Source organism: Schistocerca cancellata, chromosome 11, assembly GCF_023864275.1.
Source record: "Schistocerca cancellata isolate TAMUIC-IGC-003103 chromosome 11, iqSchCanc2.1, whole genome shotgun sequence".
NCBI lineage: Eukaryota > Metazoa > Arthropoda > Insecta > Orthoptera > Acrididae > Schistocerca > Schistocerca cancellata.
This window is the reverse complement of record NC_064636.1, coordinates 34,706,641-34,725,328: the sequence shown is the minus strand read 5'-3', so window position 1 is coordinate 34,725,328 and position 18,688 is coordinate 34,706,641. Positions and strand designations below refer to the sequence as shown.

At 42.9% G+C, this 18,688-nt stretch overlaps 1 protein-coding gene across 3 annotated transcripts in view; it reads right to left on the bottom strand.

The window, feature by feature from the left end:
• Window positions 1-5,185: 5,185 nt before the first annotated feature.
• LOC126108578 (uncharacterized) overlaps window positions 5,186-18,688 on the bottom strand; it is a 47,721-nt gene continuing 34,218 nt past the window's right edge. For all 3 annotated transcript variants that reach the window (XM_049913871.1, XM_049913870.1, XM_049913869.1), the window contains exon 4: window positions 5,186-6,331. In XM_049913871.1, the coding sequence (XP_049769828.1) occupies window positions 5,277-6,331 (1,055 nt within the window). In that variant the 3' untranslated portion in view covers window positions 5,186-5,276. The remainder of the gene's footprint in view (window positions 6,332-18,688) is intronic.

Sequence of the window (18,688 nt, the reverse complement as noted above, 5' to 3'; positions counted from 1 at the left end):
TCTTAGCCAACACTTGGTTCAAGAATCATAAAAGAAGGTTGTATACCTGGAAGAATCCTGGAGATACTAAAAGGTATCAGATAGATTATATAATGGTAAGACAGAGATTTAGGAACCAGGTTTTAAATTGTAAGACATTTCCTGGGGCAGATGTGGATTCTGACCACAATCTATTGGTTATGAACTGCAGATTGAAACTGAAGAAACTGCAAAAAGGTGGGAATTTAAGGAGATGGGACCTGGATAAACTGAAAGAACCAGAGGTTGTAGAGAGTTTCAGGGAGAGCATAAGGGAACAATTGACAGGAATGGGGGAAAGAAATACAGTAGAAGAAGAATGGGTAGCTCTGAGGGATGAAGTAGTGAAGGCAGCAGAGGATCAAGTAGGTAAAAAGACGAGGGCTAATAGAAATCCTTGGGTAACAGAAGAAATATTGAATTTAATTGATGAAAGGAGAAAATATAAAAATGCAGTAAATGAAGCAGGCAAAAAGGAATACAAACGTCTCAAAAATGATATCGACAGGAAGTGCAAAATGGCTAAGCAGGGATGGCTAGAGGACAAATGTAAGGATGTAGAGGCTTGTCTCACTAGGGGTAAGATAGATATTGCCTACAGGAAAATTAAAGAGACCTTTGGAGAGAAGAGAACCACTTGTATGAATATCAAGAGCTCAGATGGAAACCCAGTGCTAAGCAAAGAAGGGAAGGCAGAAAGGTGGAAGGAGTATATAGAGGGTTTATACAAGGGCGATGTACTTGAGGACAATATTATGGAAATGGAAGAGGATGTAGATGAAGACGAAATGGGAGATAAGATACTGCGTGAAGAGTTTGACAGAGCACTGAAAGACCTGAGTCGAAACAAGGCCCCGGGAGTAGACAACATTCCATTTGAACTACTGATGGCCTCGGGAGAGCCAGTCATGACAAAACTCTACCATCTGGTGAGTACGATGTATGAGACAGGCGAAATACCCTCAGACTTCAAGAAGAATATAATAATTCCAATCCCAAAGAAAGCAGGTGTTGACAGATGTGAAAATTACCGAACTATCAGTTTAATAAGTCACAGCTGCAAAATACTAACACGAATTCGTTACAGACGAATGGAAAAACTGGTAGAAGCCGACCTCGGGGAAGATCAGTTTGGATTCCGTAGAAATGTTGGAACACGTGAGGCAATACTGACCTTACGACTTATCTTAGAAGAAAGATTAAGAAAAGGCAAACCTACGTTTCTAGCATTTGTAGACTTAGAGAAAGCTTTTGACAATGTTAACTGGAATACTCTCTTTCAAATTCTGAAGGTGGCAGGGGTAAAATACAGGGAGCGAAAGGCTATTTACAGTTTGTACAGAAACCAGATGGCAATTATAAGAGTCGAGGGGCATGAAAGGGAAGCAGTGGTTGGGAAAGGAGTAAGACAGGGTTGTAGCCTCTCCCCGATGTTATTCAATCTGTATATTGAGCAAGCAGTAAAGGAAACAAAAGAAAAATTCGGAGTAGGTATTAAAATTCATGGAGAAGAAGTAAAAACTTTGAGGTTTGCCGATGACATTGTAATTCTGTCAGAGACAGCAAAGGACTTGGAAGAACAGTTGAATGGAATGGACAGTGTCTTGAAAGGAGGATATAAGATGAACATCAACAAAAGCAAAACGAGGATAATGGAATGTAGTCAAATTAAGTCGGGTGATGCTGAGGGAATTAGATTAGGAAATGAGACACTTAAAGTAGTAAAGGAGTTTTGCTATTTAGGGAGTAAAATAACCGATGATGGTCGAAGTAGAGAGGATATAAAATGTAGACTAGGAATGGCAAGGAAAGCGTTTCTCAAGAAGAGGAATTTGTTAACATCGAGTATAGATTTAAGTGTCAGGAAGTCATTTCTGAAAGTATTTGTATGGAGTGTAGCCATGTATGGAAGTGAAACATGGACGATAACTAGTTTGGACAAGAAGAGAATAGAAGCTTTCGAAATGTGGTGCTACAGAAGAATGCTGAAGATAAGGTGGGTAGATCACGTAACTAATGAGGAGGTATTGAATAGGATTGGGGAGAAGAGAAGTTTGTGGCACAACTTGACTAGAAGAAGGGATCGGTTGGTAGGACATGTTCTGAGGCATCAAGGGATCACAAATTTAGCATTGGAGGGCAGTGTGAAGGGTAAAAATCGTAGAGGGAGACCAAGAGATGAATACACTAAGCAGATTCAGAAGGATGTAGGTTGCAGTAGATACTGGGAGATGAAGAAGCTTGCACAGGATAGAGTAGCATGGAGAGCTGCATCAAACCAGTCTCAGGACTGAAGACCACAACAACAACAACAACATGTAATCAGTATTAGAGTTTTATAAAATAGAGATAATAGTAATAATCTTTTGAAGTTAATTTAGTTTTGTGACTGAAAGAGAATCAAATGGTTTACTTTTTACATTTCAGAAAATTTCACTTTACCTCTCAGGGTAATTACCCCCGTGGTAGGGAACCACTGCACTAGTGGCTGCTTTACTTTTGGTGAAGGTAGTGGCAATGTGTTTACTTTTGTCAAAGTAAAGACTTTTGAAAACAATTCAGTGTGTTAATTTTTCCTGTTTTTTTTATTTTTTTTTTTTTCCTCCTCATTTGCTGAATTTTTTCATAGTTTGATTGGAAATTAATTTTTTCCCATCCTTTGGCACAACTAGAATTTTGTAGCTCTAGGCAGCCACCTAGTCTTGCCTAACGGTAGAAACTGCCCTGCATTTACATACATTTAGTCTCAAACAGCATGAACAATCACATTGGAAACTGGATAGAAGAACTACGTAAGTACACTGAGCTGCTTCAGATACCAACATTGCTAATACCACGTAAGGATTTTAAAATATTTATAGACGAAACAAAAAGAAATGCTCATTTTTATCGAGCACCACTTCACAATATGGGACACAAAATTTTTACCTGAACACAGGATATGTCTGTACAATATGGGGCATATAACAACACTATGTTCCTTCGAGACTGACATCTGAAAAAATATATACTAATATGGTATCTGCTCTTTCGGAAAATGTCCGAAAGTACAGATACCATCGGTGACCATGCAGATCGTTAGAATAAAATTACAATGAAATGAACACCCTTAGCTGCTTACAAGTGTTGACATACGTCAACGGGGACAGATGAAAATGTGTATGTCAACGCCTGTAAGCAGCTAAGGGTGTTCATTTCATTGTAATTTAATTCTAACGAGCTGTATGGTTACCGATGGTATCTGTTCTTTCGGACATGTCCGAAAGAGCAGATACCATCTTAGTATATACAGGGCTATTACAAATGATTGAAGCGATTTCATAAATTCACTGTAGCTCCAATCATTGACATATGGTCACGACAAACTACAGATACGTAGAAAAACTCATAAAGTTTTGTTTGGCTGAAGCCGCACTTCAGGTTTCTGCCGCCAGAGCGCTCAAGAGCGCAGTGAGACAAAATGGCGACAGGAGCCGAGAAAGCGTTATGTCGTGCTTGAAATGCACTCACTCACATCAGTCAGTCATAACAGTGCAACGACACTTCAGGACGAAGTTCAACAAAGATCCACCAACTGCTAACTCCATTCGGCGATGGTATGCGCAGTTTAAAGCTTCTGGATGCCTCTGTAAGGGGAAATCAACGGGTCGGCCTGCAGTGAGCGAAGAAACGGTTGAACGCGTGCGGGCAAGTTTCACGCGTAGCCCGCGGAAGTCGACGAATAAAGCAAGCAGGGAGCTAAACGTACCACAGCCGACGGTTTGGAAAATCTTACGGAAAAGGCTAAAGCAGAAGCCTTACCGTTTACAATTGCTACAAGCCCTGACACCCGATGACAAAGTCAAACGCTTTGAATTTTCGGCACGGTTGCAACAGCTCATGGAAGAGCATGCGTTCAGTGCGAAACTTGTTTTCAGTGATGAAGCAACATTTTTTCTTAATGGTGAAGTGAACAGACACAATGTGCGAATCTGGGCGGTAGAGAATCCTCACGCATTCGTGCAGCAAATTCGCAATTCACCAAAAGTGAAAAAAACGTTACAGGACACGTGTATCTGGGCATGCTGGAAAATTGGCTCATGCCACAACTGGAGACCAACAGCGCCGACTTCATCTTTCAACAGGATGGTGCTCCACCGCACTTCCATCATGATGTTCGGCATTTCTTAAACAGGAAATTGGAAAACCGATGGATCGGTCGTGGTGGAGATCATGATCAGCAATTCATGTCATGGCCTCCACGCTCTCCCGACTTAACCCCATGCGATTTCTTTCTGTGGGGTTATGTGAAAGATTCAGTGTTTAAACCTCCTCTACCAAGAAACGTGCCAGAACTGCGAACTCGCATCAACGATGCTTTCGAACTCATTGATGGGGACATGCTGCGCCGAGTGTGGGAGGAACTTGATTATCGGCTTGATGTCTGCCGAATCACTAAAGGGGCACACATCGAACGTTTGTGAATGCCTAAAAAAACTTTTTGAGTTTTTGTATGTGTGTGCAAAGCATTGTGAAAATATCTCAAATAATAAAGTTTTTGTAGAGCTGTGAAATCACTTCAATCATTTGTAATAACCGTGTACATAGTTAAGGCTCACCGGCCACTTGACCATCTTCTTCTTCTGTGCAAATGCACAAACAGTGCCCGAACTCTTACGGGAATCGGCAACGTGCCGCGAGTAATGAGTATAATGAGCGGGGGCACTACGAATGTAGAGCGGGACAATACCTTGAGAATGTGGGTTTCGCGGGAGGCGTGCCAGAGATAAATCCCTGCAGTCGCGCTATCCTCTGTGTCCTCGATGGCTCAGATGGATAGAGCGTCTGCCGTGTAAGCAGGAGATCCCGGGTTAGAGTACCGGTCGGCGCACACATTTTCACCTGTCCCTGTTGACGTATGTCAAAGCCTGTAAGCAGCTAAGGGTGTTCATTTCATTGTAATTTCATCTGAAAAAATGTTTACCGGAACCACTTTTGAAACAGTTTCAAGATATGGAAAAATCCCACGAGAGAGTGTAAGCAGTGTAAATAGGATATTGTCAATACCGCAAAAAGCACCAACATTAAGTTCAAGAGAAACATTGCAGTCTGCTAGAATGTAAAGATACTATTCCGACGTTATAATCTCATATAACAACGGGGCCTCGAAAAATTTAGAACAGTGGGATAGTAAAAATATATTCATTTATTTACGATTTATCACTAATTACATTCGAGAAACAGAACTCGCGGGAAAGGAACTAGAGCACTACGGGAAATCACTGACTGCACGCAAGTAGTTCTCGCCCGTTGAGCGAAAGTGTGCTGAGGTGGGGCAGGTCTGCGGTGAGGTCCCTCAGCACCGACTCCCCCAGCCGGCACTTCCCCAGCCGGAGCGTCCGCAGCCGCACGAGCCCGTGCAGCTCCGAGAAGTCCTCCACGTCCAACGCGGCACAGTCGGCGACGACCAGCTCTTCGAGGCGGGGGCCGAGCCCGCGCAGCAGCCACAGGTCGCGCAGACCGCGGCTCTCGATGCGCAGCACGCGCAGCGGGCCCAGGGCACAGAGCTGGCGCAGCTGCTGCTGCGACAGCCTTTTGCAGTGCACGTTCAACACCTCCAGGGCCGGGTACGCCACACAGCCGTCCGCGCACACCTCCGAGTCCGCCTCGCCCTCCGTCTCCGACGCGTCCGACACGCTCGAACTCCCAGAGACCGACTCTCTGTCGGGGCCGAATTCGTCACGTGGGTAGCACCGCTCCGAGGAGTGCACCATCTCGGCGTGACCGTAGCTCCGCAACGGGGAGCTGTAGTGCGGGCTGGTAGGAACGAAGGTGAAATACGACCCCCTGCGCGGCTGGCGGTACTCCAGGTGCTGCTCCGCTACACAGATCCTCCTCAGGGTTCGCGTGTCTACGCACTCTATGTAACTGGAAATATTCTCCGCTATGAACTCGCTCACCACCAGACTTTCGGTATCGAAGGACCGGAAGTACGGCTCCCACCGGTAGGGAGTGCCGACGTACAGGTGGACCGTCACTTCGGGCCAGGCAATGCGGATACTGTACTCGCTGTCGTAGAGCAGTCGCAAGCAACGCAGCCGGGGGAAGCCCCCGCTGAACGCGAGGAGCCTCCGCGTCGCACCCACGCTGCCACTGCTCCACTCCTTACGCCTCCACAGCTGCCCTTCCCGCTTCAACAGGATGTGCCACTTTGTGCACACATGCGCACTCCGCGCCATGTCCTCCAGTGGCAGGTAGGAGAAGATTTCCAGTAGGACCTCGTCTGGCAGGTCGTTAATTCTCACGACCGGTGCCGGTCTCGATGCTGCCCACTCTGCAAAAACGAGAAGCGACGAGTGAGATGACGAAGTGATTCTCTGAGGATTCTGTTTTTACCAATTGTGGTACGGAACCCTAAAAACATCGATGACATCCTCGAAAACTTATCTGTTCCTCCAAAATGTTTACTACTTACACAGAGAAATATAAAATTTTGACTGAGGATGCCACAATCATTACTGGCAAAAATATTTCCTGCCGAATCTCTACAATTACAGAGATCAAAGACTTCACTACCGCCACTGAAAACAGTTGTTCATATAACATCAGGAGTTAACAGGAGGAAATTTATTGTCCTCTCTTTTTTTTTTTTTTTTGACAGATGTGAAAATTACCGAACTATCAGTTTAATAAGTCACAGCTGCAAAATACTAATGCGAATTCTTTACAGACGAATGGAAAAGCTGATAGAAGCTGACCTCAGAAAAGGTCAGTTTGGATTCCGTAGAAATACTGGAGCAGATGAGGCAATACAGACCCTACGACATATCTTAGAAAATACATTAAGGAAAGGCAGACCTACGTTTCTAGCATTTGTAGACTTAAAGAAAGCTTTTGACAATGTTGACTGTAATAATCTCTTTCAAATTCTGAAGGTGGCAGGGGTAAAATACAGGGAGCGGAAACCTATTTACAATTTGTACAGAAACCAGATGGCAGATAAAGAGTCGAGGGGCACGAAAGGGAAGCAGTGGTTGGGAAGGGAGTGAGACAGGGTTGTAGCCTCTCCCCGATGTTATTCAATCTGTATATTGAGCAAGCAATAAAGGAAACAAAAGAGTATACAATCAAGAGTCAGGAAGTTGTTTCTAAAAGTATTTGTATGGAGTGTAGCTATGTACGGAAGTGAAACATGGACAATAAATAGTTTGGACAAGAAGAGAATAGAAGCTTTCAAAATGTGGTGCTACAGAAGAATGCTGAAGATTAGATGGGTAGATCACATAACTAATGAGGAGGTATTGAATAGAATTGGGGAGAAGAGGAGTTTGTGGCACAACTTGACTAGAAGAAGGGATCGGTTGGTAGGATATGTTCTGAGGCATCAAGGGATCACCAATTTAATATTGGAGGGCAGCGTGGAGGGTAAAAATCGTAGAGGGAGACCAAGAAATGAATACAGTGAGCAGATTCAGAAGGATGTAGGTTGCAGTAGGTACTGGGTGATGAAGAAGCTTGCACAGGATAGAGTAACATGGAGAGCTGCATCAAACCAGTCTCAGGACTGAAGACGACAACAACAACAACAATATATTTTTGCAGCAACATAGTTGTCACTCATATAATCTGAGTAGTAGCTGACAGGTCTAACTTAACAGTAGCAGAACAAACCTGGCTTCCTTACTCATTTATTGTTCTTTTGTAAACATAAACCGGCAGTGCCAACGTTATGATTGTGACTGCACAATTTGCCTTATTGGTTTCACACTGTACATGCAGGGAGAACTTATGTTTCAGGGTGTGAGGGTACAAACTAAATTCAGTAATTTTCCCCTATAAATCAGAGGTGCGAAGTTTTCTGTACCTTCATCATCTTACATAAACAAGTGATAATGCAGTTTATTGATAAATGTACGAAAGCACGGGTCCACATTTTTCATATGTTATGTATTAGCATGAAGTACTACCCAAAATTTCAGAGAATTTTATTATACTGGTCGAACCAGTACGAGATTCCACAGTTGTGTGTCTCAAAGTACACACATCAATTACTGTGGCATGAAGTTGCACGATCTTTGATGCGTGCAGTTGTGAGTGCTGTGTTTAAGAATGTATTTCAGTGCTTCCGCGGCTGAAACCACCACGTGCTGACAGGCATTTGGTGAGAGTGCACCGAGTCGAGCAAGAATATCCGAGCAAGGCCGAGAATCTGTGGAAGAGGACAACCATTCCGGTCAACCGTCCACATGTCAAACACCGGAAATGATAGTGAAAGTGTGTGAGATGCAATTCACGAAGATTGAAGGCAGACAATTCAGGACGTTTTGTAACAGACTCGGGCTGTCATACAAATACATGTCAATGAAGTCTAGCGATGAACTGAACACGAGATGAATCTCAAGTGAAATCTGTCCCTCGCCTTCTCAGCATCGACGGACGAAACCTCGGGATTCAGAAATGCAGCGAGCTGCAACAAAGAGTTCGAGAGTGTCCGAAGTTATTATCAAGAGTCATAACATGCGACAAATCTTGGGTCTACAGTTATGACCCTGAAACAAAGCAGCAGGGGTAGGGGGGAATAGTGAGACAATAGTGAGAGAAAAAAAATTAAAGACGTAGCCCTATGCAACTTCTATCAATTTCCAAGGATGAAAATTGTGTTTCGACTTGACCGAAGACATCCAAGTGGAATCGCAACAGGTCCTGAACATCCTTCACTGTACAGACTTCAAGCAGTGCTTCCAAAAAAGGGAACAATGCTGGGATTGTTGCATACATGCCCAAAGTGAATACTCGGGAGATGATGGAGGATCTTACGATGTAATTATAGTTTTCTGATTTTTACAATGAAATTCTTTGATATTTTGGGTAGCACCTCCTATATATGGTTGCAATATTTGTTTGAGATGCTCCTTGGGCAGTGCGCACTGTCATTCCAGTATATAATAATAATAACCCAAACCTAGGAGAATTTCAACTGGATCACGTAGCCATATCTAAAAGGGATATCAAGGAAATTATGAATGTTAAAATAGTCAGAAATGGGGAATTCGATTCAGATCATTATCTCTCTAAGATTAAAATAAAATTTCTCCCATCTAAAACAAAAAAGGTGACCAAGAAAGTGATCAGATACAACACCACTACAGCCAATATTACAAAAGAAAATATAGAAACATTTAGAAAAGAAATTGAGACAATTGGCATGAACTCCAGGTGCAAATAACTCAAGCAGCAGAGAAAACTTTAGGATTGGCTAAGAATAAAAAGACATGGTGGAATGAGGAGTGTGAAGCAGCACTAATACAAAGTGCTCAAAAAAGGAAATGTTTGAAAAAAAGAGGAAGACCTTGAACAATTCAGACAACAAAGAAAAGAAACATCAAAAATAATCCGGAAAATCAAAAGAAACTTCGAAAATTCTCAGCTTATTGAAATAGAAGAAAATTTCACCAAAAATAATACTAGAAATTTTTACAGAACTTTTAAACACATAATTAAAGGGTATCAGGCCCCCAAGTATTTCTTTCGAAGATGAAAATGGCAAAATGGGATTAAATAACAAAGAAAATTGTGAAATTTTAGCAAAATTTTTGAAAAGCTGTTAAACTGACCAGTTCCAACAGATAAATTAGAGTTTCCAGTGACACCTAAAAATCTAGAGGAATATTTACCACCAACAGAGTTAGAAATTCAGGAAGTCATCAAAACACTCAAAAACAATAAAGCAAACGGTGAAGACTGTATTACAGCAGAACTACTGAAGTGGTCAGAACCAAAAATCATAAGGACCTAAAACTGCTTGTTGAGAACATTTGGAAAACTGAAAAGTTTCCTGTTGGTCAATAATTACAGAGGAGAGTCACTTCTGCCAGTGGCAAACAAAATATTATCAAAAATTCTCCTGGACAGAGTGGTAGATACTTTAGACAAACAACTGGGAGAATATCAGGGTGGTTTTTGAAAGGGAAGATCCTGTGCAGAACAAATTTTTAACTTAAAGTCAATAATTTGCCATAAAATGTTAACCAGCAAACCAATAAATAGTGTCATTTATTGATTTCAAGAAAGCATTTGATTGTATCAACAGACAAACAATAGATAAGGTCATTAGACAATTTGGTGTTAAATCAAAATTAGCAAATATAATTCGTGAAGCACTAACAGATACAATATCTAAAGTCAAATTTATAGGAGAAGTATCTCATCCATTTGAAATAAGAATGGATGTTAGACAAGGTGATGGTTTATCACCTATATTGTTTAATTGTGTTCTAGAAAAAAATTGTAAGGATTTGGAATTCGGAGCTAAAAAATCACAAAATTGAGCCAATAACTCTGGGAAGAAAAACAAATGAAATCAAGGTAAAATGCTTGGCTTTTGCAGATGATTTTTCAATAATTTCAGAAAACTTGACAAATAGTTCTTCAGATAAACTTTCTGGCAAAAATAGCAAACAGAACTGGTCTCAAAATTTCAGCTGAAAAAACAAAATTCATGACAAATATAGAAAAATCTGCAATGGATGTAAGAATTAACAAAATAGAAAGAGTATACAGTTTGACCAAAAATATTTACAACAAGAAATCCATATCTAGAAAAACAAAACTAAAATACTACACCACAGTGGTACGACCAGAATGTTTATACGGATCTGAATGCCTAACGGTGAACTATAAGATGGACAGACTACAGGTACTGGAAAGAAGGATTATCATAAAAATAATGGGTGCAATAAAAACTGCAGATGACTGGAAAATAAGAAGCAATGAGGAGATCTACAAAAATATAGAGAAAATATCTGACATAATGGCCAAACGAAGATTAACCTTTTCGAACACCTCTACCGAATGGATGGAAATAGACTAACAAAACAAGTACTCCTATATTTCTGGAAGAAGAAATCAACAACACCACGGATTATAGAACTAAGGAAAGATCCAGAAAGAAACAGCATCAAAGAATCAGAAATAGCAGAAAGAAACAGTTTTAAAAATAAAATACTAAATTTGGAAGGCTTTCAAACCAAAAGAAATAAAAAAATCGGGAACAACATGGACAGAAGAAAGGAAGAGACTTCATGGGGAGAAAATGAGGGAATACTAGAAAAAGAGGAAACAACAACAAAGGAAGAAGAGGAACTGAAGTTGTTAACGTGCTCCTAGGTAGTCAATACAATACCAAACGGGAAAGTGCTGGTAGATAGGCACAATAAAAAGCCACACAAACACACACACACACACACACACACAAAATTTCAAGCTTTCGCAAGCCCCGGTTGCTTCGTCAGGAAAGAGGGAAGGAGGGGGAAAGATGAAAGGATGTGGGTTTTAAAGGAGAGGGTAAGGAGTCATTCCAATCCTGGGACCGGAAAGACTTACCTTAGGGGGAAAAAAGGGCAGGTATACACTCGCGCACACACACACATATCCATCCGCATATACACAGACACAAGCAGACATTTGTAAAGGCAAAGAGTTTGGGCAGAGATGTCAGAATTTTGTGTGTTTGTTTGTGCGTCTATCGACCTGCCAGCGCTTTTGTTTGGTAAGTCTCATCATCTTTCTTTTTAGATATATCCTGTAGTGAACTTGTGTAGGTAGGATCAACATAGCCCAGCTCTAACCAACCCTTTTTCGCCTTTTTTCACACCAGATCTCTATTTGCTTTCTAGTTCACCTTTCTCTCTCCCCATATATTTTTATATCTACTTTCATTTCAGCCTCATGTTACACTTTCCACCTTCTAGTACCATGTCACCCTCACAACACCTCCACAACGACCCTATTAAGTTTTATTTACATTCCCTCCGCAAACATGCCTTCACCCTAGCCAGATTACACTCCCATATTTTATTTTCTCAGGCTTGTCTGACATTTGGCATCACCCCCAAAGGCCTCACACTTAAAGTTCCCATCTCTGGCTGCAACTCTTCTTTCCATCAGTCCCTATACCAGTTCCAAACTGAACAATCCATTGCCCTCACCCACCTAATCCTTCACCTACACATCCACTCAGCCAATCAACACACCCGTCAACTCCTATCCTTAATAAAAGTCCTCAATCTTTCCTCTCCCACATCCACACCGGCTGTTCAGAGCATCCTCCTACAGGCCAACCGCAAATTAGAACAGCATGCCACCCTCCACCTCAAAAAACTATCCAATCTCCTGGTTTCCCACCTCCGGAAAGGCAACTCACTCACCCTTCACAACCTTTCCAACAAACCTCAACCTCCTCTCATTGCACACAAACCCAGTCTCTCCATCTACTCAATCTCCCGCTTCCAGCTCCACTCCCTCCAAAACCTCAAAATTCCAATCAACACAATCTGGAACCACAACACCCTAATATAGTAGTTAACCTTTACTCCAAACCTCTCTCCCAATCCGAAACCTCTGTCCTAACCAAAGGCCTCACCTTCAGCCCCACTCCCAGATTTAACCAAACAGCCCTCGTCAAAGATTTACTGTCCTACACCCGTACTCTCTGCTGGAAATATCACTTTGCCACGAAGAAAAATGATCCTAATCCTACTCCTAATGATCCAACTCCCCAAGACACTATCCAAATTGACCCTGCCTGGAACAGTTCCGTCCTCCGTCACAGCGGGACCCACCTCCTCTTCCTCAAAATCACCCTCTCCTAACCTTCTAGGAATTTCTGACTTCCAGCCTTGCCTCTCAATCCTTCTTAAAAAACCTTAATCCTACTCCCAACATCACCACTGCTGAAGCCCACGCTATCCGTGATCTGAAGGCTGACCGATCCATCGTCATTCTTCCGGCGGACAAGGGTGTCACCCCACAATGGTACTTGATCGTCGGGAGTATGTGGCTGAGGGACTGCGTCAGCTTTCAGACAACACTACTTATAAAGTTTGCCAAGGTAATCCCATTCCTGATGTCCAGGCGGAGCTTCAAGGAATCCTCAGAACCTTAGGCCCCCTACAAAACCTTTCACCTGACTCCATCAACCTCCTGACCCCACCAACACCCCGCACCCCTACCTTCTACCTTCTTCCTAAAATTCACAAACCCAATCATCCCGGCCGTCCCATTGTAGCTGGTTACCAAGCCCCCACAGAACGCATCTCTGCCTACGTAGGTCAACACTTTCAACCCATTACATGCAGTCTCCCATCCTTCATCAAAGACACCAACCACTTTCTCGAACGCCTGGAATCCCTACCCAGTCTGTTACCCTCGGAAACCATCCTTGTAACCCATGATGCCACTTCCTTATACACAAATATTCCGCACGTCCAGGGCCTCGCTGCGATGGAGCACTTCCTTTCACGCCGGTCACCTGACACCCTACCTAAAACCTCTTTCCTCATTACCTTAGCCAGCTTCATCCTGACCCACAACTTCTTCACTTTCGAAGGCCAGACATACCAACAATTAAAGGAAACAGCCATGGGTACCAGGATGGCCCCCTCGTACACCAACCTATTCATGGGTCGCTTAGAGGAAGCCTTCTTGGTTACCCAGGCCTGCCAACCCAAAGTTTGGTACAGATTTATTGATGACATTTTCATGATCTGGACTCACAGTGAAGAAGAACTCCAGAATTTCCTCTTCAACCTCAACTCCTTTGGTTCCATCAGATTCACCTGGTCCTACTCTAAATCCCATGCCACTTTCCTTGACGTTGACCCCAACCTGTCCAATGGCCAGCTTCACACGTCCGTCCACATCAAACCCACCAACAAGCAACAGTACCTCCATCATGACAGCTGCCACCCATTCTACATCAAACGGTCCCTTCCCTACAGCCTAGGTCTTCGTGGCAAACAAATCTGCTCCAGTCCCGAATCCTTGAACCATTACACCAACAACCTGAAAACAGCTTTCGCATCCCATAACTACCCTCCCGACCTGGTACAGAAGCAAATAACCAGAGCCACTTCCTCATCTCCTCAAACCTGGAACCTTCCACAGAAGAACCCCAAAAGTGCCCCACTTGTGACAGGATACTTTCCGGGACTGGATCAGATTCTGAATGTGGCTCTCCAGCAGGGATACGACTTCCTCAAATCCTGCCCTGAAATGAGATCCATCCTTCATGAAATCCTCCCCACTCCACCTAGAGTGTCTTTCTGCTGTCCACCTAACCTTCGTAACCTCTTAGTTCATCCCTATGAAATCCCCAAACCACCTTCCCTACCCTCTGGCTCCTACCCTTGTAACCGCCCCCGGTGTAAAACCTGTCCCATGCACCCTCCCACCACCACCAGCTACTCCAGTCCTGTAACCCGGAAGGTGTACAGGATCAAAGGCAGAGCCACGTGTGAAAGCACCCATGTGATTTACCAACTGACCTGCCTACACTGTGAAGCCTTCTATGTAGGAATGACCAGCAACAAACTGTCCATTCGCATGAATGGACACAGGCAGACAGTGTTGGTTGGTAATGAGGATCACCCTGTGGCTAAACATGCCTTGGTGCACGGCCAGCACATCTTGGCACAGTGTTACACCATCCGGGTTATCTGGATACTTCCCACTAACACCAACCTGTCAGAACTCCGGAGATGGGAACTTGCCCTTCAGCATATCCTCTCTTCTCGCTATCCGCCAGGCCTCAATCTCCGCTAATTTCTAATTTCGATCTGCCGCCGCTCATACCTCACCTGTCTTTCAACAACATCTTTGCCTCTGTACTTCCGCCCCGACTGACATCTCTGCCCAAACTCTTTGCCTTTACAAATGTCTGCTTGTGTCTGTGTATATGCGGATGGATATGTGTGTGTGTGTGTGCGCGCGAGTGTATACCTGTCCTTTTTTCTCCCTAAGGTAAGTCTTTCCGCTCCCGGGATTGGAATGACTCCTTACCCTCTCCCTTAAAACCCAAAACCTTTCGTCTTTCCCTCTCCTTCCCTCTTTCCTGACGAGGCAACCGTTGGTTGCGAAAGCTAGAATTTTGTGTGTTTGTTTGTGTGTCTATCGACCTGCCGACCTGCCAGCGCTTTTGTTTGGTAAGTCTCATCATCTTTCTTTTTAGATATGTTTTTTCCACGTGGAATGTTTCCCTCTATTTTATATATATATATATATATATATATATATATATATATATATATATATAAAAATTTTCACATAAGCAAGTATAATATAATGCACAGTAAAGTGATTTAATGTGTATTAAAATTCTTTTATTTATGTGTTACTGTATTATGTGTAACATACACTGCCAAAAAAGGAAATTAGTATGCCTGGAAAGATGACTGATTTTTATTCGATGACAGAATATGCCAACTGGAGAATAGTAGGTGCAATACTAATAGTTTCGTCATCTAACAACAGCCTGCACAGTGGCATAGCTACCAAGAGTGCCATCTGTAACTACCCTTTACAAAAGAAGAAGCTCACAGTCAGAAAGCTAACAAGGGAACCTCCCCATCGCACCCCCCTCAGATTTAGTTATAAGTTGGCACACTGGATAGGCCTTGAAAAACTGAACACAGACCAATCGAGAAAACAGGAAGAAGTTGTGTGGAACTACGAAAAAAATAAGCAAAATATACAAACTGAGTAGTCCATGCGTAAGATAGGCAACATCAAGGATAGTGTGAGCTCAGGAGCGCCGTGGTCCCGTGGTTAGCGTGAGCAGCTGCGGAACGAGAGGTCCTCGGTTCAAGTCTTCCCTCGAGTGAAAAGTTTACTTTCTTTATTTTCGCAAAGTTATGATCTGTCCGTTCGTTCATTGACGTCTCTGTTCACTGTAATAAGTTTAGTGTCTGTGTTTTGTGACCACACCGCAAAACCGTGTGATTAGTAGACGAAAGGACGTGCCTCTCCAATAGGAACCGAGAACATTTGATCGCTAGGTCATAGGTCAACCGATTCCTCCACAGGAAAACACGTCTGATATATTCTATATGACACTGGTGATGGTATGTGCATCATATGACAGGAACATGTTGCCAACCCACCTAACTTGTACAACTTGGCGAATGGGTAAAAAGATTCTTCTACCTTGCCCGATTTAGATTTTCTTGCGGATATGATAATCACTCCCAAAAAAGTGATGAAAACATAAGAGTTTGTCACATGAACTGCAACAAATGAATGCAACAGTTTCACAGTTGCACAGTTTTCCCTGTGCTCTGTCAAAACATATGTTTTTAACGTTTTCAAATTTTTCCTGGTGTAGACCGTCAAATGCTACATATGTCCAAGCAAATCTAAACATGTTCTGGAATTTTGGAGAATGAAGTTGATTATGTGTGAGTGTCTGAACTTTGATAATTGACAAATGATCATGTAAACAATACTGCTCTGTGTACCTGTGCAGCTTCGCAAAATAATTGTCTGAAAAGAAAAAATTAAAAATTTCACTCGAGGGAAGACTTGAACCGACGACCTCTTGTTCCGCAGCTACTCACGCTAACCACGGGACCACGGCGCTCCTGATCTCACACTATCCTTGATGTTGCCTATCTTGCACATGGACTACTCAGTTTGTATATTTTGCTTATTTTTTTCATAGTTCCACACAACTTCTTCCTGTTTTCTCGATTGATCTGTGTTCAGTTTTTCAAGGCCTATCCACTGTGCCAACTTATAACCAAATCTGAGGGGGGTGCAATGGGGAGGTTCCCTTGTCAGTGTGATGCAAATGTTGGAAGGAAGCAGGCAACCATGCCACGGAGACCCACACACGCTTCCTAGAACCGACAGAGTGAGTTCGAAAGGGATCGAATTGCGGCCTTCCGAGTGGCGGGACGATTCTTTCAGAGAATTGCCACACAAGCTGGATACGCTGCATCAGTTGCACAACAATGTCGGTACAGTGGTCACGTGAACATTCTCACACCCAGAGATGAGGTTCTCGACATCAGTGCAGCAAAATGCCTGCCGGGATCACCGTACTGTAAGAGCAACAGTGGCAGATCGTGCAGCTACCACAGCAGCGATAAGAGGGCTCGTGAGTTCAGATGCGTCAACGTGATCTGCTGCGAGCCATTTATTTGCAGTGGGACTGCGAAAATGCACATCTCTAACCTGTCTTCCACTCGCGTCACAGCATCTGTTGCCGGCAGAGGATCACTCGGACGACGGAAGGGCGCACCGTGGTGTTCAGTGATGACAGCAGATTCTGCCTGGACCCGAGTGACGGTCCTTTGCTTGTACGATGTAGACCTCGTGGGCACTGTCTCGAATGCACTTGTCAAAGACAAACTGGTCCCACCCCAGGCTTTATTGTCTGCAGTGTGATAAACTGCAACTATTGTTGACCTTTTGTGTTTCTGGAGGGGACGCTAACTGGCACTCGGTATGTGCAAGATGATGACAGACCTGTTCTTTTGCCATTCTTGCAACAGGAAGGAGATGTGTTGTTCCAACAGGATAATGCTCACCCAAACACTGTCCATGAAACACTGAGCTCTGCAAGATGTGCAGCAACTTGCCTGGCCAGTACGATCCCTGGAATTGTCTCCAATCTCAGGTGCAGGATGTATATACGGACAAGGAAAAAAAATTCCCAAATTTTTCCCAGATCTCTCGGTTAAAAATACACTTTTTCCTGGGAACAGTATTCTTTCCCTCAGAACTGTGAAACTTATCAATCCTTTGAATGGATATGGTTTTACACAGCAACGTAGGATAATGGAATGTAGTCAAATTAAGTCGGGTGATGTTGAGGGTATTAGATTAGGAACTGAGACACTTAAAGTAGTAAATCAGTTTTGCTATTTGGGGAGCAAAATAACTGATGATGGCCGAAGTAGAGAGGATATAAAATGTAGACTGGCAATGGCAAGGAAAGTGTTTCTGAAGAAGAGAAATTTGTCAACATCGAGTATAGATTTAAGTGTCAGGAAGTTGTTTCTGAAAGTATTTGTATCGAGTGTAGCCATGTATGGAAGTGAAACGTGGACGATAAATAGTTTGGACAAGAAGATAATAGAAGCTTTTGAAATGTGGTTCTACAGAAGAATGCTGAAGATTAGATGGGTAGATCACATAACTAATGAGGAGGTATTGAATAGAATTGGAGAGAAATTTGTGGCACAACTTGACTAGAAGAAGGGATCGGTTGGTAGGGCATATTCTGAGGCATCAAGGGATCACCAATTTAGTATTGGAGGGCAGCGTGGAGGGTAAATATTGTAGAGGGAGACCAAGAGATGAACACACTAAACAGATTCAGAAGGATGTAGGCTGCAGTAGGTACTGGGAGATGAAGAAGCTTGCACAGGATAGAGTAGCATGGAGAGCTACATCAAACCAGTCTCTGGACTGAAGACAACAACAACAACAACAACAACAACAACAACAACAACCCAAAAAATGAGATGATTCTCGTGAGTGCAGAAAGTATAACATAAAACATTTGCATATAATACTTACTACCCGATCATTTGTTAGGTGACTGTCAGAATAAGCGAATACAATGTGGTAAACTGGAACACCTAATATTTACAGAATTAACACACTGTCAGAATGAAACATTGTTGTGCACTATTAATAAATTTCTCATACACAAAATACTTAATCTTGACTACTGTGACCAAGTGCTGTCAAAACTGAAATAACAGACAGTTTTACTTAAGCTGGCTTAACAATCTCTGTTAAGATATTCATCTATAGAGTAGAAGGAGTTGCCTATCAAAAAGTCTTTCAAACTCTGTTTAAACCGTGCTTTATCTGAAACAGAGTTTTTAATGGTTGCTGGCAATTT